General features: G+C 40.2%; 1 protein-coding gene across 1 annotated transcript in view; it reads right to left on the bottom strand.

Annotated features, from left to right (window-relative positions):
* Window positions 1-7,993: 7,993 nt before the first annotated feature.
* LOC139738402 (E3 ubiquitin-protein ligase TRIM37-like) overlaps window positions 7,994-25,224 on the bottom strand; it is a 38,791-nt gene continuing 21,560 nt past the window's right edge. Inside the window, exons 5-23 of the mRNA XM_071649038.1 lie at window positions 24,817-24,904; window positions 24,047-24,169; window positions 22,763-22,886; window positions 20,602-20,794; window positions 19,701-19,751; window positions 19,027-19,108; window positions 18,303-18,379; window positions 17,912-18,092; window positions 17,105-17,212; window positions 16,116-16,170; window positions 15,468-15,562; window positions 14,745-14,941; window positions 13,237-13,838; window positions 11,631-11,837; window positions 10,859-10,987; window positions 10,145-10,301; window positions 9,372-9,436; window positions 8,576-8,719; window positions 7,994-8,085 (exon numbers count right to left, since the gene is read on the bottom strand). Coding sequence (XP_071505139.1) covers window positions 8,015-8,085; window positions 8,576-8,719; window positions 9,372-9,436; window positions 10,145-10,301; window positions 10,859-10,987; window positions 11,631-11,837; window positions 13,237-13,838; window positions 14,745-14,941; window positions 15,468-15,562; window positions 16,116-16,170; window positions 17,105-17,212; window positions 17,912-18,092; window positions 18,303-18,379; window positions 19,027-19,108; window positions 19,701-19,751; window positions 20,602-20,794; window positions 22,763-22,886; window positions 24,047-24,169; window positions 24,817-24,904 — 2,749 coding nt within the window. The 3' untranslated portion in view covers window positions 7,994-8,014. The remainder of the gene's footprint in view (window positions 8,086-8,575; window positions 8,720-9,371; window positions 9,437-10,144; window positions 10,302-10,858; window positions 10,988-11,630; window positions 11,838-13,236; window positions 13,839-14,744; window positions 14,942-15,467; window positions 15,563-16,115; window positions 16,171-17,104; window positions 17,213-17,911; window positions 18,093-18,302; window positions 18,380-19,026; window positions 19,109-19,700; window positions 19,752-20,601; window positions 20,795-22,762; window positions 22,887-24,046; window positions 24,170-24,816; window positions 24,905-25,224) is intronic.

The following is a 25,224-nucleotide window of genomic DNA, read 5'->3' as shown; positions in this document are numbered from 1 at the left end:
ACTGGCTTTGATGTTTTGGGTATCTATGATGTAAACTAAGGCCTACTTCGATTGTAAAAGAAAAACAACTATGACTCTTTTCAGCTAAATGATGTCATAATAATTATGTGGGGGGGGGGGGGGGCACTTTATGGCTACTGTAACCTGGGCCCAGTACAAGATGAAATGACTGGTTTTCGTAATATATGGTCATCTTGGTTGTGCACTATACAGAAGTATGCTTCCTTTGCAAATTTCTTGAGTGTTTTGCTACTGTCACCTATGGGACCCCGTATACAGGATAAGATGACTTGCTTTAGTGTTTGTGATATCTCTGTTCAGTAGGCCCTGATATTAACGTTACAAAAGAATTTGTAAGACCATTTTCAGCTGATTCACAGTACATGTATAATGGATGGGACACTGTGGAGCTACTGTCTAGGGCTCTGTGCAGGATGAAATAACTAGCCTTGGTGTGTTGAATATCTCTGATAGGTACTTCTTCCAGTGCAAAAGAAATTACCCGTGTTTGGGGCTATACTGTGCGGGGCCCCATACAGGATAAAATAACTGGCTTTGGTATTTTGGATATCTCTGATGGGTACTACTTCCATTGCAAAAGAAATTAGCCGTGACCCTTTTCAGCTGAATGAAACTAGTGTGTGTGTGTGTGTGTGTGTGTGTGTGTGTGTGTGTGTGTGTGTGTGTATGTGTATGTGTGTGTATGTGGAGGGGGGGCACTTTGGGGCTACTGTCTGGGGCCCCGTTCAGGATAAAATAACTGGCTTTGGTGCTTTGGATATCTCTGATGGGTATACTTCCATTGCAAAAGAAATTAGCCGTGACCCATTTTGGCTGAATGAAACTAATGTGTGTGTGTGTGTGTGTGTGTGTGTGTGTGTGTGTGTGTGTGTGTGTGTGTGTGTGTGTGTGTGTGTGTGTGTGTGTGTGTGTGTTGGGGGTGCACTTCGGGGCTACTGTCTGGGACCCCGTACAGGATAAAATAACTGGCTTTAGTGTTTTGGATATCTCTGATGAGTATGCCTACTACCAATTGTAAAAGAAAGTAGCCATGACCCTTTTCAGCTGAACAAAATCAATGTGTGTGTGTGTGGGGGGGGGGGGGGGAGGGAGCAATTTGAGGCTACTGACTGGGGCCCCGTGCAGGATAAAATAGCTGGCTTTGGTATTTTGGATATCTCTGATGGGTACTACTTCCATTGCAAAAGAAATTAGCCGTGACTCTTCTCAGCTGAATGAAACTAGTGTGGATGTGTGTGTTGGGGGGGGGGGGGGGGGGGTGAGCTCCTTTGGGGCTACTGTCCGGGGCCCCGTACTGGATAACATAGCTGACTTTGGTGTTTTTGATATCTCTGATGGGTACTCCTTCCAATGCAAATGAAATTAGCCGTGACTCTTCTCAGCTGCACGAATGAAATCAATGTTTGTGTGTGTTTGTACGTATGGCCTATGGTGTGTGTGTGGGGGGGGGGGGGGAGGGGGAGGGGGTAAGGGGACAATTTGGGGCTACTGTCTGGGGCTACTGTCTGGGGCCCCATGCAGGATAAAATAACTGGCTTTGGTATTTTGGATTTCTCTGATGGGTACTAATTCCATTGCAAAAGAAATTAGCCGTGACCCTTTTTCAGCTGAATGAAACTATTGTGTGAGTATGTGTGTTGGGGGGGGGGGGGGGGCACTTTGGGGCTACTGTCTAGGGCCCCGTACAGGACAAAATAACTGGCTTTGGTGTTTTGTATGTCTCTGATGGGTACTACTTCCATTGCAAATGAAATTAGCCGTTACTCTTATCAGCTGAATAAAGTCAATGTGTGTGTGTGTGTTTGTACGTATAGGGCGTATAGGGGGTGGGGCACTTTGGGGCTACTGTCTGGGGCCCCGTGCAGGATAAAATAGCTGGCTTTGGTGTTTTGGATATCTCTGATTGGTACTCCTTCCATTGCAAAAGAAATTAGCCCTGAATCTTTTTAATTGAATAAAATCAATGTTTGCGTGTGTTTATACTTAGGCCTATGGGGGGTGGGGCCCTTTGGGGCTACTGTCTAGGGCCCCGTACAGGATAAAATAGCTGGCATTGGTGTTTTGGATATCTCTGATTGGTACTCCTTCCATTGCAAAAGAAATTAGCCCTGAATCTTTTTAATTGAATAAAATCAATGTTTGTGTGTGTTTATACGTAGGCCTACGGGGGGTGGGGCCCTTTGGGGCTACTGTCTAGGGCCCCGTACAGGATAAAATAGCTGGCATTGGTGTTTTGGATATCTCTGATGGGAACTACTTCCATTGCAAAAGAAATTAGCCGTGACCCTTTTCAGCTGAATAACACCATATTTCTGGGGCCCTTTGGGGCTACTGTCTGGGGCCCCGTACAGGATAAAATAGCTGGCATTGCTGTTTTCATGATAAGTACACCCAAAGGAACAATATCCACCAACTTTTGTCTGTGACCCCCTTCGGCTGAATAAATCCATTTTTCGGGGTCCCTTTTTGTGGTCCCTAGGCTTACGGTACAGGATGTGACTTGCCAGCAATGCATTTTATTGACCCTTGGACACATCCCTATATGATGAGACCAATAAAAAGTGTGACCCTTTTCAGCTGAATAAATCTTCTGGGCCCCCGGTCTACTTCCACATGTCCAATGAGAGAAGCTAAATGCCAGGCAATTTTGCTGTGAACATTTATTACGATAACCACACCTTCCACCTGCGCACCAATAAAACATATTTCAACACAAAGACGGACATCCGCCCAGGTATGCTCTTGTAATATGCACAATATACATAACTTTCCATAATTCTCTTGGTTTCAACATTAGGACACCCATGAATACATTTGGCCTCTTGGTTTTTTCTTAGCATTATTGCGTCCGTGAGGCAGTGAACATACACAAAGAAAGAAACGGACAGATTTAGCACATACAGGATTTAGACTAGGGAAAAAAATGATGAACATACAATAACATAGTGCAGCCATATGAGCAAATTGAACAAAACAAGAAATTTATGTATACCAGAAAATGGTACAGACCAAGTCGGTGATTGCAGACATATTTTGAAAAAAAAGGGGAGAACACAGGTTGGGTTAGAGATGTGATCTTTCTGTCCATCATATAAATGTTTTCTAGTCAAACACGAACAGATCTGATTTTCTAGAATCATGTCATGTGCTCTCGAGGGAAAAGGCAATGTGTATGTGTGTGTGCGCGCAGGCGTGCGTGCGTGTGCGTGTGTGTGTGTGTGTGTGTGAGTGCTTGTGTGTGAAATATCGCTCAAAAGGAGTTACATATCTCTTTTCTGAAAGCTTCTCAGAAATAAAAGTGATGCAAGTTAACAATCTCGCAGAAAAGTCACATAGCAACTGGTGTCCCAAGGACAGGCAAGTAACGCCACAATTACCTTGTTGCATACAGGACTTGTCACGAAACAAGCTTTGTGCCTATTTTTTCAGACAATACCTTGAGGTGACGTAAAAAAGGTTGTATGACACATAGAAGCTAATTGATATCCCGTCAAAGCATGGGTGGATCTTTGCTAAGATTTTGAACAGCACACTACCAGTATACTTTACTTCAATGAGTTATGAAGTGTCTCTTAATTGCTCAGTACCAGCCAACTGTAATTGTATGATTGCAAAAAGGAACTTGCCAGCGATTGTTAGTACATCAAATAGCAGGTTTGTTGATAAATGCTGGTAGTCACTTGCATCAAGGAAGCTATAATGTACATTTTCTAGCCTTTCCTATTCACTCCTTACTACAAGTCAATTTGCCTGAAACACTTTTTTTAATTTTTTTTTTGGTATTGCAGTGAAATCAATTCTTGCTTTTGAGGCATTTCTGCGTCTGTATGTTCACACACAAATGTTCACATCCCCCAAGGTATGCAATAAACTCCTGGAAAACCGTATGATTTGCTTCATGATCGTAAACAGTGCTTAAATAAGACACTTCACTGGGACTTGAACCAACAATCTACTCAATAAATTAGTGCGCACGCAATACAAAGCGCTTGTACGCAACACACATAGAACCTCAAATGAACTATTGTTAGCAACTTTATCACTTTCTACTGCTCTCATAGCTTGAATGAGATACATTTAAAAGCAACATTCTCCTCTTTAACTTCTGCCAATATAAAGCTTGGAGCTCAAGTACTGATCACACCCTACATACATGTTTGCCTTTAAACAAGTTCACTTTGTCACTTCCGTTTTGTCTGAGACAAATATGCTACACCAAGATTACAATGACTTCCAGCTACAACCTCTGACAGTCAATGTACCACAATGACAACCATGACACACACATACCGCCACTTTTCTTAGTCCCACACATGCCAAATAATGTCATGTTAACATTGCAGATACATTCGTTTTCCTGGTGACACCTATTAAATAAATGCATGGTGAAATCTCTTTCATTGTCTGTTTTTTAAGTCAAACTGCAGTAACCCTTTTTTCTCATAGTGCCAACAAGAGTATGAACAAACAGAAAAAGAAAAAAAAAGGTCACTCTATTGTACAATCAATGACCAAACTTCCTAACTGGCTATACTGAATTAATGGTCATAATGTACTTAGGTAACCTCCGAAGACAGAAGAAGACACCTCGTAAGAGACAGTGACTACTGCGAGTGTATAGACAGAGTTCAGGACATAATCTTAAATCCCATCAATACTGGAGACCGTTTTGGTTATAATTTGACAGATATTGGCAAATTCCCATTTCTATTTGCAGATGATATTCAACCAAACAGAGAGAACTTACAGAAGATCAATGGCGTGTATACTTGTGCTGCTGAGACTGTCTCTAATGACAACAGAGGATTAATCATTTAAATCACAGAACCAGCATGGTAATGAATTCACTGTGCCACACACTGAATACCAGCATACTGATGGGTGCTAGATGTAATGAGTAAAGGATACAGAAATTGCAAGATATCAACCTCATAAACATGGATCTATTTCTGAAATCTGTCATGCCTCGCACAATCCCAAAATAATTTTGTTTTTTCATTTACAGTTCTTTTTTACATCCAAGATGGAGACTGTGTGTGCATTCACTGTGCCTCCAGTAGTACGATCACAGATAAAAAACATCATAGAATCTTATTTACAACATGCAGGGCTGCAACATTTCAGCACGGCGACAAAACATTTACAAAACACGTCATCTCCTTCTGAGGGAATCAAGAGAATCTGCATCATTTCCCCTTTAGACTTGTCTACATATCTATGAACAACAGAAAAAAAATTAAATGATGAATTACTATAACACATACATTCACAGAAACAAGACAACATTTCTGATACTAATCAAACAGCTATAAAGTGTGTATTCTTGGCATTATGGGATACATACATTTCTCTCCTTTCTCTGCCATTAAAGGACAAGTTCACCTTCATAGACATGTGGATTGAGTTAATGCAGCAATATTAGTAGAACACATCAGTCGAAGTTTGGGGGAAATCGGACAATCCGTTCAAAAGCTATGATTTTTTAAAGTATCTGCACAGTCACTGCTGTATGAGAAGACTACTACACCTGATGATGTCACATGCGTACGACAGTATAAGGAATATATAAAGAGAATTTCACAAAATGTCACTTTTTTTAAAAAGTGCACATTTTCTTGACTTGTCACTGACATATGTTAAGGGCAATATTGTTCCCCCTGCCTTCTGAAAGAGGGAAGTCAAGCATTCTCTTATTATGCGAGAAAAGTGAAAATATGTTGAATTTTCTTGATATTTTCTTTATATCGTTGTACTGATGTGCCATCATCAGCTGTAGTAGTCTTCTCAACTAGCATTGACTGAGCAGAAACTTCAAAAATTCATAACTTTTCAAAGGATTGTCCGATTTTCCTCAAACTGTCACTGATGTGTTCTACCAATATTGCTGCATTCACTCAATCCACATGTCTATGAAGGTGAACTTGTCCTTTAAGGGCAATGCCATACATTTGGTGAAGGGAAGAGAGATGTTATTACCAGGTAGGATCCAGGTTGCATGGAGTTTGTTGCTACATCAGGCAAGCCTTTAAGGAAACCCAGTTACCCTGGCTTTGAAGTTGCCACACAAAGCCTCTACGATGGAAGCATGCAAGAAATTTGGACAGTGTGCATATGCACACATTCTTCTTGCTCTGTTTAAGGAAAGAAGAAACTGGTAAAATATATGTACACAACACAAGTAGTGATTCTTGTAAATGCACGTTCACAAATAAATTTTTGGCATTCCATTGTGTCATCTCACAATGACTCGAGCTGCGCATTCCATTACACAATGAGATACTTCACAACATTAAAACAACAGGGGAAAGACACAGTGATTACATTCTGAACATACACACATTGTGGTGGAATGTTTTCAACTTGGGTAACTGTGAAAGTCCTGCAGAATAATAACACCTGTAGAAAATGCAATTGACATCCTCCGAGATGACGCATAAAGTAAACACACCAAAATTAAGACTCACCCTTTGCAACGAATTCCAACAAACATCCACATGGCAGTGACATTAGCTGCATATTGTCCATATTAAACATTAGGCCATCGCAGTGAAATAAGGCAACACCATTAATCACACAATCAACTTATCACGGCGGGGGTAAGAAATCATTGGATCTTCTCCAAGTCGACAGAAGAAATTTCTTGCAAAAAAAGAAAATTTACAAAAACATTCATGCAATGACATTACAGACCACATGTCTCTTACTGTTTTAAATCACTAAGCTTTTAGTTCTAAATATCTATGCAATTATGTTATGCATTGTGAGTATGTGAGACAGCTTGCGTAAAACACATATGGCACCATTAGATATTCAGTGCTGTAATCAGATCAATGAAAACACTGCTTGACTTGACATCTGAGATCTTTTGCAATTACGCTTCACCCATTAAGTTTGAAAAAAAAAAAAATATGCTGTACTGTACTTTCAATTGATGAAGGTTGAGTATATGGCCAACACGTGGCTGTGATAGGAATGGAGCAAAGTTTTTACTGATTTTTAATCTCCCCTCAAACTTCAGACAAGAAAAACAGAAACAACTCTCTCTACTAATGTCAAGCTCACATTAGGCAACCAGTGTACAAAGTTTCTGCAACTATCTATACTGACATAGAGTTATAAGAGATGAGCACAGAAGAAAGATATTCACATTCCACACTTGGCAAGCCTCACTGGGAAAAAAAAAAACATTAACAGAAACACTTAAACAAAAAACAACTAAATCCCATCAAAAACAATATGAAATGATAAGACATAAGATAATACATAATCCCAATACACTTATCTGTGTTCTCTACAACATGGAATATCCAAGCATAAATTTTCGAAAGGGGTAACCAAAGTCTTGAACTAGAGAAAATCCTGAATCTAACAATCATCATGTTTTAAGAAGTTTCCATGAACATTCCCTTATTTTCACACAGAAAACCAGAACTGAAATCATCATATGCTATCCAGTAATTCTCTTGTCATTGGCAACCAAAACTAATGAGCACTCACAGGTAAGCAAATGCAGATGTAGTAGCTGCTAACTTTTTCCTGCTTTAATAAAGATGTTTAAACAAGACAATGTCAACTCAGCTATCTCAATCCAAAAACATATAATGTCCAAAACCAAAATCGTAACCACTGTGAGAATGCCCTTTGCAGTAAAAGTAAATGTGAAGAAAAAAAAAAGAAGAGAGAAAATGCCCATAAAAGAAAAGACAAACCGTAAACTCCAAACCACCCCTAGTCTCAGGGAACATTCTCAGCCTAACTTCAACCTCCGAAGTGGATGTGAAATGCACTACATCAGACAGAAATATGATCTCCTCGGATGAAATAACCTCAGGCGTCATTGCAGTTGCAACAATTCCAGCAGGACAAACAAGTTCAGATTGTGTGTAACGGTGGTCCAAATTTCTCTCCTGGGTAATGAGATGCTCTGAAGGCAGGAGGAGGAGGAGGAGGAGTAGGAGGAGGAGGAGGAGGAGTAGGAGGAAGACGGTTTCTCTCAGCAAGCTGTGGACTTGTTGGTTTCCGTGGCCTTCTCTTCCCCTCTGGAATGGCTATCAGTACTGGCTCCTGAAAAAAAAAAAAAATACAGGTGATACTGGGTCAGGAGATTGACTTTCAACGACCTACAAGTAATTCTTTGTTCCAATAGTGATTAGACCAGCCATCTGCAGCTCTACCAAGACTAACCCATACACCATTCATTGGTCAAAATATTTTTTTTGTCCTTTCTCTATTAAAACTGAACTGTTTCCATGTCAGATATTATATCATTATCATTATCATTATCATCATCATCATCATCATCATGATCATCATCACCATCATCATCACCATCACCATCATTATCGTCATCGTCATCATCATCATCATCATCGTCATCGCCATCATCATCATCATCATCATCATCACCATCATCACCATCATTACCACCACCATCACCATATCGTTGGCTCAGCAACCATTATCACTACATTCTCCTAACTCTTGATATCAGAATCATCATTTGAGGTCAAACGTTATCCTTGTTGTAACCCAAAAGCTAACAGTCTCTACCAACCTGTCTGTTCACTGCTCTGGCCGTTGCTCCTACCACTAGGACTGGCCTTCTTGCGGGTGAATGTGATGGTTGGGGCTTCGTCCCTCTGGCAGGGCTCTGCACCGCTGCTGACTGCCGCTATCCCACTGCTGGACTCGCAGGGATCTAAAACAAACAGACAATATAAAACAGAAAATATGCACGAATAATGGAGAAACTATACTGCATGAGAAGCGAGTACAGCAAATTATGCCACTAAAAACAGCCAGTCATTAGGTGAGTAGGTAGTTTTGAGGGATATAAGATAGTACCTGATTCAAGAGATGGTGAATTTGGAAACAGTGATGGAAAGAGGTCTGTAGTGCATTAATAATTATGTATATTTGCAGAGTTTTACCACAAAATGGGCTAAGCGCCATTTTCAAACATATTAAAGTAAGATCATCATCAGATAGGGCAAAATAAAATCTTTCCAGTGATACCTCACTTGTGAAATAACACGGAATATTCTTGAAGATATGACTGAAAATACCCTGAATTTTCTTATCATTTTATCTGTTTCCTAGCAGCTTGAATCGCAACTATTTCAACTTAACAATAATGAAGTTAGATTGCTTTGCATTGAAACTCTTTATTTTGTGTCCTTGATTTACAAGCCAGTTTCCTCAATGACATAGCTTGGTAAGAGCACATATCACGTCTCCTCTGCGTTGATCAAGACAATGTTGTTACAATTTGTTAACAATCAAAATGACAAGTTATGTGATTGGCAGGCTGGCACTGTGTCAACTGCACTTGTAGTTATATTAAAACTCACTTTCTGGCTGAGTTGAAGTACTTGAATTCCGTTCGCTTCTGGTTTCCAGCTGACTGTTTAAAGCACTGCAAGGGATGAAAAGACAGAGGGCAGCCACTAATGGATTAAATAGTGACTAACATTTCAATAAGTGGAATGACAGAAGAAAAAAAAGAAGGAAAGAAGAAGAAGAAAAAAAAAGCATCATTTACATTCAATGAGGTGAATTTGTTTTGAAAGAGGTTAAAGGGAATTGGGCTGTAATAATGAAAGATGGTTTCAGCCCAGCAGGGTGGGAGGGGGAAAATTACAGGAAGTGGTGAAAACAACTGAAATAGAACAGTGTATTTGTACTTTTTCAATTCATTTGAAACATTTTACACAGATGATATTGAGGTTTTTTGAAAAAAAATCGGAAATCAAAATTTTCAGGTGATTTTGATACATGAAAATAGCAAAATGTGTTACAGACTTGAGAAACAAAAAATCTGAAATCAGATTAAAATCTACAGAATATCATGCCTGATTTTATTTAATGCATTCTGCATCATTCCACGGTTCATCTTCTCGACTAAATTTTTTTATCTTTAAATAAAAAACAACAGCAATGACTTTGGAAACACTTGGTTTATCTTTTGCACATGATGACATCTCAATTTCAACACAGCAAAATGAAACCACTAAACTCATATCTGAATGAATCGTCTCCACAAGAAATCTTCCATGTAATGCAACCAAAACTTAAGTGTTAATTAAGAAAATTAAAAAATCACAATAATAAAAGATATTCATACCTAATCCTGGCCATGAGTCTAGCAGTACTGAGGTCATCCAGGGCAGACTGGAGGTCACTGGTCCTGGTAGAGGGGTCAACCAGAGGCCCCTCCTCCAGGCCAAAGGTTGCGGCTGAGCCGGGGTCGTCGCTGGTCGCCTCTCCAGGAGTAGTTGCTTCTGTCAGGACGGGACACACATTTCAGATACAATTCTTAAATCGCTGTACTTCAATGTACATGCTATTTCCAAAAAGGTAAAGCACTTTTTTAGCTGGATTTGCTGCTTTTGGTCAGAAACATCACGCACAATGAAGTTGCAGTATCATCAGTGACTTTCAAATGAACCTAGTTTCACTAACAGAAAGTTTACATTATTTAAGAGAATGCAAGAATAGTGAGTATCTCACATGTAGCCATACACTGTGAACAATTTGATAATTGCAAGTGAGTATGTACATGTACACATGCATATTTGTTTTTGTCATTCCTTGCTTACCTGTTTTGATTCTACACCGTGCTTTTTTGTCATTCTGCAACTTTACAAATATTCAATAAGCAACTTCCCATTGTTTGTCTTTAAATTCGGATTGTTCTTGCACAGCAGACAAGCATGTCAGCCAAATCCCCCTTCGATATTGAATAGAAAATTTATAATAAACTCTTCACTCAGAAATAAAACCTCATTTTGAATCTCTTTTGGGGGAGGGATGAGCAAGATACTTTCAAAGTGCTCACCATTATCAACACTTCTCTCGGCACGGTCGCCTTTCTTCTCCGCCCCATTGCTCACCACCCCTTCTGTAGAGAGTTGTAGGGAGATGCTTGGCACAGGTTTGGTCTTTGGCTTCCAGAAGTACTGGATACCTGGTAGGAAAAGAAAAAATAGCATTGGAGAAGAGGTCAAAGTTCATGTTATTCAAGATTGCATGACAGGGTTATGCTTATGCTATGTGTACATTATGTTCTCGGTGGTCACGGCAGTCACGTTTCAAGCCACTGAAAATTTTCCATGGCAGTCAAGGTGCAGATGACAATCATGTTATGCCAAAGTAAAATGGGGTGGATGACAAATTATTGCATCTGTAATACAAAGAGAGAAAGTCAAGAGATGTGAAGAAAGAAGGCCAAAACTTGAATATGGAGGACAAAATTGCCAAAATCCCACAGCGCATCATGTTTTGGTCAATCCAGAGTGCCGCAGATGCCAGAAACATAATGTAAACTGAGCCTAAGGTATGGTGTGTCAGACTGGGCTCTGGTGATTTGCATTTCACCATGAACTGACACTCTTTCTGGGAGGGGTATGGGTAACTCCTTTCTTGAATAAGTACTGCCACTTCATCACTTTTTTTTTTTTAATGCTGGCATATACTTTCCTCTGGTGTAGGGATAATCTGCTGCAATGTCACGTTTATTTGAGAGGAACTGCTCAATGGCTTACGTGATACCAAATGCGTGGGACTGAGGGGAAGGCCTGCTACATGTAACAGTGTGCTGAAAAACCTACCTAGGGCAGTATCCGACTTGCAGCCACCTACGGCCCCGGTCCCCTCCTCCGCCCCTTCCCCCTGCTCGCCCACAAACGAGGAGGTGTCTAGCGAGGTCAGCCCCATGTCCAGCATGCGGGTCTGGATGCGCCGCAGGATGGAGTCGGCTGATAGAGGGCGCCCTCGCTTCTCGCGGTCCCGCTTGTCCTTGTCCTTTCTTGGATATCCTGCAATAGGAGAGAAATACAAAGTAATCTACCAACAATGCAATGCGGTGTACTATTTATATGTTTGAACAAGGCCAAACTGACAGCACGATGTAATTGTAACAACCTTCATACCTTCAAATCAGATCAAAAGAGCTATCTTTTCCAGCAACTTTGTGAATAACATGGGACATATCATATGAACCAAGTGCCTTTGAATGTTCTTTACAGACAAATGGTGCTATATTAATGCTGTTCATCGGCATCATCATATAAAAATTCATTTGGCGGAAGTCTCTTCATGAGAAATTATTCACATTTGAAATGTGACTTAATAAATTGACCTGCCCCTCCCCCCCCCCCACACACACACACAAAATAAAAACCTTTAACTCCATTACCAGAATATAGCATCATGTGGCACAAAGTTTTATAATCAATTATGAATGTACAATTGATTTTGGCGAGCGATACTTGATGCTTCACGGTCACTTACTATCAAAAATTCGAGTATTCCACTGTCCATGCTAGTATCATATAACTCTTTGGGAATTTTTATGACACGAGAAACCACCACAAGAGCATGAAAACAGCGATGAAATAAATCATGAATCTACACTGAACCACAATAATGACTCTGGTGCTATTCTGAGGCAGAGGAATGAGAATTGTGTAATTTGTAGACGTACACAGTATGGGTGATTCAGCGAATGCCAAAGTCTGAATAAGGCAATGGGGCAATGAACTTTAAGAGGGTTTACGACTACCACACTGCACATCACTTTTAAGACACAGACAGACACAACGGAGAGAATTAATACAGAGATTGAAGTTTCGAAAAATGAGAGCTTGATGGGATTAACATGAGACATCACAGGACTGGTAAAGACATTAAACAAAAGAACAGGGCTGCCAAACTCTGCAGATCAAAAAACATTATCATACAAATTGAAAATGAAAAATATATGTCAATATACACATAGTATATTTACATGTATTTTCATATGGAATATGGACAGGAGTAATCATGTTTGTGGAAATTGCACTTAATAAGCATGCTACATGTATAACAAAATTTAGAGAAAAAAAAAAACACAGACTAGCTATCACAAATTATGCACCAGTTGGCAACTCTGACTGTACAACCCATCAAGATATAGACTCTGTTAATTATTTGGCCAAGTTAAATATGAGAATCAAATCAAAGTCCCAAATGCTTGATTCATAGATAATGACTGTGGAGTTATACAAGTGTATTTATTTCACTAAACGATATGTTTGACTTTATACAACATTATTTTCACAACAGGACATTGTAGAGGTGAGCCACACAAGTACCACATGATATTGGATGATATCTTGTAGGATATAGGATATAGGATGGCATCAGCATCACTACAGCTCTACACACTCTCTTCACCTCGTGAGCGGTACGGCGGTTTTGGCAGGAACCCCAGGACGCTCTCCCCTGCCCGCGTCATCTCGAGGAGCTGCATCAGCATGATGTCCTCCTCCCGGAGTCCCCGCATCATCGAGGCCCCATCGTCATGGCAATGGGCTTGCTGCTGGCGATGCTGGTGATGGTGGTGGTGGTGGTGATGGCGATGATGGTGGTGCTGGTTATGGTGATGATGCGAATTACCCGCCGCCGCTCCGCCTCCCTCTCCTCCCGAGGCACTCGCCCTGCCGTTGGAGGCACAGTTCGCCAACGGCGACTGCGACGTGCATGACGGGGAGTTCGAGTTAGTCGTTTTGGAAGATGAGAGTGATGGTGATGATGCTGATGACAGTGGGTGTGAGGAGGATGATAGCGGCGTGGAGGAGAGGCCGTGAGCCTCCTTACCAGAGCTATGTTGAGGTTGGCTCTGTGAAGAGGAGGCGGCATGGCCGGACACCATCGTGGCGCTGGATGCGTTGTCCGAGGAGACAATGTTCAGGGAGGAGTCGAGGGAGCCGTCAATGGTTATCTCTCCTTCCTCCAAATCCCAGATGTGAGAATGTTCCACATCATTTTCACCAGACCTACAGAGACACCCAATCAAGAGATGGCTAGCATCAAACAAAATGTACTTAGATGCACACACTTACACAATTCAGATAGAGCAAGAATATTTTTCTTCGTACACACTGACACATTTCTGCTTTCAAGGATGTGAGGAATATTCTAACATGACCATTTGTCTATCATTAGAGATATACATGTACAAGCTTAAAAACTAGTCCAAGGGGGTAGGATTTTGAATGTCTCATGATGTAAGCAAGTGAAGGAGAGGTTCCTCAATCACATACGGCACTGAAACTAAAACAATATTGCATGTATACATGTACAAGATTCAGAGGCTTCTTCATACTGACAAATGTGGAGCACATTGCTTAGATGTGATTCAGCTACTGTAAAAGTGGAAATTTTCGCGGTGTTGAAATTTCTGCGCATTTCGTGCAACCCGAAACTAGCGCAAAAATAAAAGCACGCGAATATTTTGGCTCGCCATATGTTCCAGTAGTTGATGTCTTGATTCCACGGAATTAAAAACATGTGAAACTCTTCTTACCCCGCCGATCGTGAAAAATTAGTCGCGCGAAAATATCCACTTTTACAGTATAAGAACTTGGGAAGGCAGATAAATAGAGACTACCAGTGGGACAGCATAGACAAAATAAACCATGACTTTCCATGAAGATCTATAAATCAGGTAGAGTTCAGGCAAATAAAGAGACAGGGGAAATGGAGAGAGAGAGAAAGAGAGAGAAAAAAGTAAGAAAGAAAAGACCTCGAAATAGAAGAGTCAGCCAAGTATTTAAAAGTAAGAAGAAACTGGCTTAGCACCACAGACACACATACACAAATTACATCATATCAAAGGATGCCTCCAGCAAACTAAGCCAATTCTAGGCCAGATGAAATGTGAAAGGATCCAAAACACTCACATGGTCTCCTCGTCAATATCATTCTCCTCTGGAATGGGCCCCTCCTCCAGCATGTCTTGGCTCTCTCTGTCTCCGCCCCTCGCTACCGTGGTAACCGCATCGTCATCATCGTCTTCCTCGTCCTCTTCCTCCTCCTCCTCATCATCATCATCCGAGAAGGGTGGGGATGATACAGTCCCACTGGAATTATCACTCTCCTAATTACAGTGTGTGGAAAAAATTATAAATTGGGCTTGTTCAATGCTATCAAATTGGAATCTACCATTCTACCATACTAGTATTTAACGAAAGTTTATATAAATCATCATAGCGTAAATTTAACATTATTGTTGGCAAACAGCAGAGAGTAAAATTCATTCAAATTTGCCACTGAGTTGGAATCAGAGATGGTCACTAAGGCCAACAAAGCAGTGCGCTTAAAAAAAAAAAAAAAAATCATTTGCAGCATGCAGGAAATTCTTGCTTCTCCTACACTATGGAGCTTGAATTAAAGTAATTATGTATTAATTATGTATTATTGGCAGGAGAAGACCAAATAGCATAAGATGTACTCAGTGATATGTAGATGTAAATGCATTGGGTTGAATGTGAATTCAATGAAATATTCTTGAAACAATATGGAGTGCCATTAGCATTGTCATCAATCCTCTGTGAATGTGCAGATTCTGTAGACTATGAACCACTGGTTTACATTTGTGCGAGAAACAGACGTCTGCAGCATACCTGAGTGTCATGTTGCTCTCTGCTGGACTCCTCCCCATTGTCCTGGTCCTTGGACTCTGGACACTGCTTGGTCCGGCTCACCTCACGGTCAGTGTCTGGACAGAAAGTCACACACAGAAAATAAGAGAATGGCGTTTAAAAGACAAATGCGTTATGCTTAAACCTTGCATTTACGAACACCACTATATTAATATAAAACACTGATACCAGTAAGGCACATCTTTGAACCTTGCAGTCACATCACCATAAAAAACATCAATACCAGTACGGCACATCTAACTCTGCTATTAAACATAATCACTGAACATATTGTTGCTTACTCCATGGAATAGTCTAGCAAATTTAATGCTGCAATCTTTTTTTATTTTTTCCAAGGAACAATGAAAAAGAAAAGACAGCAAAATACGACAAAAATTTCTTATGGAAAGGAAAATATGCAGCACTACTGAATTCTTGTGGATTGAAACAACAGACTGAAAATAGAATGTTTGCTGCGCCAAACAAAAACAAACCAAGCTCTAGCACAGCTTAGGTGTATCTTTTGATGACGACGGCAATAACAAACTTCACCAACACGAGACATGTATTCCTAATGCAACATAGAGTCATATATATCGTAATAATTTTCCTCCCGATCATCATTCTCACCTGGTGATGACCTCTCCGCACTGCTCTGTGTTCTGGACAGTTCAATTGTGAGTCTCTGTATGGAGACAGAAGGTGGCATACAGCACATGGTCATTCAAATCATTTCATAATCTGCATTTAACGAGCAAAAATTGGTAGCCACAATTTCCCGAAAGTCTCCTTCTCTTTATACCTATCCCCTTTATATTTTTTTTTTTCTCCTAGCAGTGTTAAAATGTAAAGGCAAAGTGAAGAATGAAACAGAGAATGCTGTTTCGAGTCATCATGAACCAAGAAAAAAAAAAAGGATTGAAGTAAGATATCCTTCCATGGTGTTTCTTGAACACCATTATTTACTAAACCTATGCAGTATTCTTTGGCCATTCTATTACCATAAAACACTGATTGTGACAACATGAATTGTGATTATTATTATCATTTAACTGTAAAAAAAGTTTAGACAGTGCACAATGATGTCACCACCCATGTATACACATGTAGCTCCCATAGGCTCTTTGTCAAATTTATAATCTTACACTATTTGCCTTGTCCCATGACTGGTTTGTCATTATATTCAAGCTCTGGCTCGCACCTTGGCTATTCTGAGGTGCTGCGTAAAATAAATAGTGAATGGTCTAATTTGTGCCCTGGAACAAGATTTCGCAGTCAGTGGTAATTGCTGAAGGGCTGATCTTGAACCACCATAATTGTGACCATCAACTGTTTGTTCACTCTTGAATTGGAATCTTTCAAATATGGATGACTTTCTTCTGTAAAAGTGGAAATTTTCGCGCATTTCGCGCAAACAGAAACTAGTGCAAAAATAAATGCACACGAATATCTCTGCTTGCCATATGTTCCAGTAGTTGATGTCTTGATTCCGTGGAATTAAAAACAAGCGAAACTCTTCTTACCCCGCCGAGCGCGAGAGATTAGTTGCGCGAAAATATCCACTTCTACAGTAATGGTCCCCCCTCCCCCTCTCTGAGATTGACCTTTGACCTACGTACCTCTTTGAGTTCGTTGATCTGCTGAACTGACTGCCTCTGGGAGCTCTCCAGCTGGTTGATGTACCACTGCTGGTCTCGACATTTCTGGTAGAAGGTTGGTGGTCGCACCTGTGCATTCACGATCAACGGGTTAAAGATTTTTCCTTCACAAAAAAGAAGGCATGTACATTCACACAGTCTCCACAAGCACCCTCCAACAACTCCAAACAAGATGTGATTTTTTTTTTTTTGAGTAACAGGTAGGATGACTTTCTAATCACTGAAGTGATTGGCAGTCCTATTATTGAGAGAAGCTGCAGGTTTGATATAGTGGGATGACGGATGAGCATGAAATATTCTTTTTTTCCTTTCTCAAATAAAAAAAGCGTGCAGTATACAGGGCACTGAGTGATCATATCTGTAACCATATAAACTTAGTCAGTGAACCAAATTACATTGAATCCTTATAAAATTCAGTGCACACTTGTGCAAACTGGGCAACAAAGTCCTGCCACTACGTCGAACACTGTAAGCCTTGGCAAATTACAAATCCTATGCACACTTATATGTATAAAAGAATCAAGTATCCGTACATACGTGCAATATGTTCACATTCATGAAATCCTGTTGTCCTCAGCAAAAATATTGTCCACCATTGAATGAACGTACAAGCATTTGTATGAACTGTGTGGCTAATTCACCTGTCCAAAAATAAAACCCTGTCAACTGTCGAGCCAAATACTTTGCATCAAAGCATGAACGATATGCGCACTTACATACTGAATGTGGTCCATTCACACCAAAAAGTTAAGACCCACAATCTCTTACCTGAAATTGTAAGATGAGAGTGTCCTCCTTGAGGTAGCCCTCCCCAGCCAGGAGGTCCAGGCGGAAGAAGCGGTTGTAGCCCCAGCACTCCCCGACCTCAAAGTCCGAGGCAAACTCCCTCACGATGTTGCGGCTGTTGTCGTGTGAGGCCTGGTGGATCATCTCGACTCTGTACTCGTACCTGAGCGAAACAACGAAGACAAAATTTGGAGAAGAGCTGAGATACTTAAGAAATTATAAACCTCATATCAATATACAATCCTCCTAAACACAGTTGATGTCATACTTACAATGTACCTCACTTCACCAGAAATACCTAGCAGAATATTAAAAAAAATAACAACAAGAGAATATATTATTCTATAATGGATATACCCCAAATAACACTCACTTGGATGTCTCTGGTAGGCCGGAAGATAACTCCAGAAAGACTGACAGGTAGTTTCCCCTCACGACTCCATTGCCATCCTTGTGGGTAGGACAATCATAACAGAAGAAGCAAAGCATGAGTGCACAATGTTCATTAAGAAAAAAAAAAATGAAATATGAAACATATGTCGTAACACAGCTACATCCGTGTAATAATCTCGAAGTTACAAATTATAATTAGTTATTTGAAAATTGAGAAGAAAAAAAGGAAGCATACTGTGATGATGTGTTAGATTGTCATCATGCTTTTTACTTGTGAGCTCTTGGAGGCTTGCCTACAATGACCTGCCTTTTTCGACAGCATGATTTTTCAAGATTCAGGATTCAAACCACTTCATAGAATTCATCCATTTTTATGCACTTGGTATATCTGCATTGTGAGATACATCACAGTAATTTACATACAAGTCAATTCAACATGAGCACACATACAATGAAGTCTCCTTCAAGATGTCACAGATTTTAAGAGCTCTAACAAAGAAGACAAAACTGCCTTAATATAGGAAAATGAGTGTTCAGAGTGACATTTAGCTATAATGAGCACACTTTGATGGATTGAAAGACCTCATCCCAATCAGGTAATGATGGGCATTTAGTTTGTAGGTCCTATACACCATATTATGTTAATACAGGAAGACTGCCATCTCACAACTGCACCAAACTTTGAGCTCTACCATTAAACTCACCGGGTAAACTTTGAGCCTCCAACTCAAACCAGCCACCATGAGGGGCGGACTGTACACTGGGTCTGCTTTGTGTTGCAGAGCTCTGTGCAAAATAAACAAACAAACAAACAATGTAAATATATGCCTAAGAAAAAAGTCAGATGCAAAGTCAAGAAGGCATACCAACCCAATTGTACAGCCAACATTTTTTTTTCCTGCTCAGCATATGTTACTGTCTTATTTCAGGCACCAGTATATCAATGAGAAGAATATATGACTCCACAGCAATAAATTTCTGTACACAACAAAGAATCACACAATGATAACGTGTGTGCAATTATTCTGATAATGCCACATGTTAGTTTCCTCTTTTGCTTATGTTGAACTACATTGTATAAAAGTGAAACTTTCTGGGTGATACATTCTGTGTGTTCTACCAGGTATGGCAAATTTTTCTGCTTGTCAACATGTTAATAGTAATGTTCCACAAAGGCAAAGTAAAAACAACAAACAAAGGATACGATGAAGAGACGATTCGTAAATTTGATTACAGCACTGGCATCATACTGCACTAAAATGCATGAAATTTTCTCCATCATGAAATATTCCATATTCACAATGATGCAGAAACAATGTCTCTGTGAAAAGCAAAAACCAAAATTCCAACTTTACAACCAGCTGACAGTCATACTCACGTGAAGCCTGTAAGTACAAATCTACTGCTATCATAGGCAGGCACAAGTTCACTGGAGAGGAAGAAAAGAAAGAGAAATTTAGGAGCAAGATGATATTGTCTGACGTGTATCATATCAATTCAATCATTCCTTTTTTCTAACTAGCAATAATCTGAGCACTCTGTAACCGGCATCACAAAATATATAATAATGTTCGTCTCATCTGTAGAAAGGCATAGTATTAAATATAATTGCCAAATTTAATTCAGGAGGATTGTATCTGCTTTTTTGTTTGCTTTCATTTGCTTGTTTCTATTTTGGTTTTGGCCAAATTGTTACTTGTGGCACCTGCATCCATAAGAATCGCACCTACTGTTACTGGGTTGGACTGGGCAGTTGTTGGGCATGTACTGCTTGTCAGTGATTACAGCATTGACTGCATTCTGTCTGCTCATCACACTTATGACTCTCATTCTGCCACCTTACCATTCTCAGTGATGGACAGTTAATATCCAAAAGAGTGTGGATAAATGCCCAACAATACATACTATGAAGAGCTTAAGAAAAAGCTGTAACACAAATGTTTTGTGTTATTGTGCAACCAGTGTAGTCTGCATCCCTTGAAAAAAAAAACACAAAAAAAAACCCCACAAAAAACAAACACACATCCACATCCATAACAACAAACCTGAGCTACAGGAGCCATTTACAATGTATAACTAAGGATAGTAACAGTAGGAAAAAAGTTAACCAGAGAAACCACCACTACTGGCATAAGAAATGAACAGAACAGAACAAAACATATATTAGTCATTAAAAAAAAGAGGGACAAAAGACAAAAAACAACAACAACAACAACAAACCAACCATATTTTGCAAACAAACCAAGCCTAGGGCAGTAACCCCCCAAAGATAAACTAACCTGGTGAAGTCAGCGGGAACGGGTGCAGTGACGAAGGAGGCCATGGGCTTGCGATGGACCTGGGTGAAGGTCTGCAGGATGTCGGCGCTCTTGGCAATGAGCTCGCTCTTAGAGCAGGAGTTAACCTGGTGCTCCACCTCGTGTAGGAGGGACTCCAGGAGCTCCGTCTCCTGCATCAGGGAGTTCTTCTGGCCTGCAGGAACCACGCCCAGTGGGGAGTATTAATGTCTCACAATACAGACGATGATGATGATGATGATGAAAATGATGATGATGTGAAGATGATAATAATAATGATAATGATAATGATAATGAAAAGGTTGATGATGGTGAGGATCATGATGGGAAGATGGCGATGATGATAATGTTGATGATGAAGATGATTATCAGAATAATGAAAATAATCATACTTTCAATAGAAGCAATATTCCCTGGATTACAACAAAAAGGAACATAATCTCGCTTGCTGGCACATGACAAAATCAGTACAGCACATTCCTTTGGGGAATAAGAATGAAATCAAAGGTACCAGTACATGAAACACAGAATGTCTACCACACACGTTTTCCATGAACAGGGACTGAATCATAAGTCTAATAATCAATGGGAAAGGAATTCCACATTGTCAGTCAGTCCGCAGCGCGAGCGAAAACGCACGTATTTATTCAAGTCGTATGCACGGCTGAGCGGTGCTTGCATACGTAATGAGCAGATACATGGTCATGAATAAATCCGTGTAGAACGAGTATTTCTCGTCAGTTTTCGACACTTTTAGTATCGACTGAAAGAGAAAACATAAGCAAATATGCTCATGATCAAAATAAACAGAAAAGAGGAATATAGAATATCAAAATCCCTCTCGACGTTCGGTATTGTATTCAAAAATATTCCTTCACGTTTGACGCCAAAAAAATAGCCTGAAATCTTTCATGCCCCTCTAAAATATGGTGAAGACTATGTCCGCTAAAGTATATAGTATCACAATAAGGGCACGTTTTCCCATCTTCATTTCAATACGGGTCAGGAACTAGCAAAATTCAGAGACATGTCTGGCGTCGAGTTTAAAAAGATTATCCTCGCATTCGCACCGGAATTCCGGGTCTGTGATTGGTCGAAATCTGTCGCAAGACGCGGCGTGTCGCATTGCGTAGTATCCATTGGCTGCTGACTCAATGCTGTGAGTTTTAAATGTTAGGTTCCAGATTGCGATCGAATTTTCACTCTCTATACAAAACTTTAACTTTACACAGGAACCAATGATGTGTATGTGAGTGTGCACTTACAATGACCCTGAACAATGGACCTGGCTGCCACCTGTCCCGAGCTCTGCTGCAAGGTACATGAATGCTTAATCAATTATTCATGTGGATTGCCCCGAGCACTGCTAGTCTGAATTCTTGACACAGGGTGAAATGCATGCACATGAAAGAAGTAAGCACATGTTTCCATGTGCTTGCACACACCACATTTCAGAATGAACAGAGACTAGCTGCGATAGTGGAATTCCTCATGAAACATTCCAATCCTGGCCATTGTCCACGACCATTGTCTGGGTATCAACAACACATTCCACGCGTGTTCATTCACTACCCCACTTCCAGTAAGAAAACGTAATTTGCCTTGTTTTCAACAGGAAAATTCACAACCTTAAAAATGGTGCCCCTCTTCGTTTTTTAATTGATCATACTCGCTCAAGTTTCACGATTGTGAAATCGAAGAAATTACGGAGATTTATTTTCAATACCAGTCAGGAACTAGCAAAACATCAAACTATGATCTAAAAGCTTCTTGAACATTGGCAAAATAATCGTTTACTTTGATGCTAAAATGGACTACTATATTGACATAAAAAATAGGGAAATTAGGTATCAAATTAATGTGCATAATCAGCTCTATAACTTACCTAACCATCCTGGATCAAACAATGCACTGCGAAAGCTATGAAAGCTGTTGTTGCGACCTCTGCAAAAACTCTCGCAAAGTATCGCGAAATCTCGTCAGTCTCAAGGGCACAAACTGCGTAAACGTGATTCTGAATAAAATTGTCGTTCATGCCTCATTATCGCACACGCTGCGGACTGACTGTTGTATGAGTGAGTGAGATAAGGACATGGTTTATCCACGAGGAAGAAAAGAACTCCTTCTCCCCATGACAACATACCCATTAGGGTGAGCAGTTTGCTCTTGAGTTGTGTTTCCAGTCTGGATATCATCAGCTCCACTGTGTTCCTGATCTCCCTCACCCTGTCATCTTTGGCACTTCGTACGCTGTCGACGTTTCGGTCCTGGACAGATGAGAAGTTGAGCGTGGTGCGGTAATATGAAAAAGATGTGAAGAAGACTACTTGTTACTCAAAGTTACAGCAAAAGGAGACACATCCACATTCTGTTGATAATTAGGATAACTTAGAATAAATTGAATAATAAAAAGAGGCTTACCTCAAAAAGAGACTCCCCCACAACTCTGTTAATAATCGTAATAAATTCAATAACAGCCCATGCTCTCATGGAGTGCAAGCAACCGTCAAGATGTCATTCGATTGAGAAATTGCTCTTCATTGACTTAAATAAGCACCAATTATTCGGTGGTTAAGTAGCAGCCATTAATAGGTGCTTATTTACGTCGCTGAAGGGCAATTTGTCAATCAGTAGCGAAAAAACAACAACAACAACTCGAAGCAAGGATTCATTAATCTGACACATGGCTAGTCGTAGTATAGACATGAACCATAATAATTTACATCAGAGTATGCACAGCACAAGAGTGAGAGTACGGAACACACACATTAAATACAAACATGTGCACGCCTTGCTGGTGGGTGCAAATCAATTATGCAGGAAGACCCAATGTATAACTGGTGAGTGCTCCGATGCAGACATGTCTCCGGACTACAGGCTAACAGCTGAAGGCTACAGAGATCTTTGGACTTTGACCAGTCCTTTGGTCGACCCAGAAACAGGGCATGTATTCCAGCATTCATTGTCAGTATGAGCATGCCCAACACCATTCTTTGCCGCTGACGTGAAATGAGACAAGTATTGTAACCACAACTTCTGAGAAATTCATGGCTTCAATCCTTAGCTAAAAGTACCAATGAGAGTGCTGACTCAGCACAAATAAAATTGCCAGAGTAAATGTCAATCAACTATTGAGACACAGTTGTTACAACTATATATAAACTATTGTACCATCAAGTTATTATTAGAGTAAGTCCATTCTGCTACACGGATCTAGTCGTGAAGGAGGGGGGGGGGGGACTTCATAATTATGAAGATTCTCTCCTTGAGGAATAGCAGAATTTTCTTGGTGATTTCTTCAATTAACCCAGCAGAAATCTGATGTGCCTGATGCTTCCAGCGATCACAAACAAACTGGTGTGCTCTAGCTGAATTTCTCACTTTGTTTTGCAAGGAAGCGTCATAGTGAAATGAAATGGTAACTCACAATGTCTTTGTTGAGGCTGATGAGTTCTCGCAGCCTCCTCCTCAATGCCAGCTGCTCTTCCTGAATCTGTGAGGCGTGCTGGGCGTATATCTCATCCAGAGGCTTGAAGGTGTGGTTTGAATGCTGTGTAGGGGGCAGGGAAGATCATTATATCAATGAAACACTCATGGGGTACAAGGTAAAAAAAGACTTACAACCCCACACCAATTCAAATACTCAGTATATGGGAATAGGCAAATATCACTGGAAAGTGCTTAGTGGGTGGTTAAGGATCAAAATCACATAAAATTGGTTGCCATGTAGAATATTAAAGGAGCTGGGCTTTCACTTTATCACTGATGCAAGCATACACAACAGGAATGACAGTCATCCCACATCATATCATATACGTGGGGATAGGCAAAATTACTACAAAACGTACTCTGAGAAGCACATTTGTATGTTATACCTCGAAAGTAACAAAGAAATACATTTTGCAGTATAGAAGGCTAGTATCATTTCCACCACAGATCACACATATAGTATCATCAAATATTGATTTGAAGTAAGATAATGCAAATATATATATATATATATATATATATATTTTTTTTTTTTTTTATAAATCCACATGTAACGTACGGAGAGTAGGAATCTGATGCATATCACTTGATGTCATTTCTCAAGTGATGTGTGACTGGTTTTTTCTGTGACATAAATGGGTAGCTATAAACTTCTTCTTGATCTCATGGGGAAAGTTCAAAGGTCAACTGAGAGAAAGAGAGATTTACCATTCCGCCCCACAAGGCACACTGGTGACATATACATTTGTGGCAAGTCCAGCAGTACACACTCAGCTTCTCATTGTGGATCTCACACCTGTGTCGAAAATGAGACATAATTTTTTTCGGAAATGCATAAATGCCCCAAAAAGCAAGCAAGAATAAAACCCACGCATGCAATTTACTCCAAAGCAGCCCAAATATGTCAACAAATCTGATGGATACTCCTGCCACAATGCAGGTTGCACATGCCAGGAATTGCAGAGTCGTTCAGCCGCGACGGACAATTTACGAGTAATGAATGCAGTCACTTCAAATGCGTGTCAGGTCGGTTCATTTGAAGAATGTTACTTTGTAGGTCAATACATGTCACGGCATAGCAGCTGAAAAATTCTTTTGATACCTGTGCCAACCTGG

The sequence above is a fragment of the Diadema antillarum genome, unplaced genomic scaffold (genome assembly GCF_040938485.1).
Source record: "Diadema antillarum isolate AM-2024a unplaced genomic scaffold, OU_Dant_1.0 seq00000740_RagTag, whole genome shotgun sequence".
Classification (NCBI taxonomy): domain Eukaryota; kingdom Metazoa; phylum Echinodermata; class Echinoidea; order Diadematoida; family Diadematidae; genus Diadema; species Diadema antillarum.
Note: the sequence above shows the minus strand (reverse complement) of the source record. Positions and strands in the feature narration are given on the sequence as shown.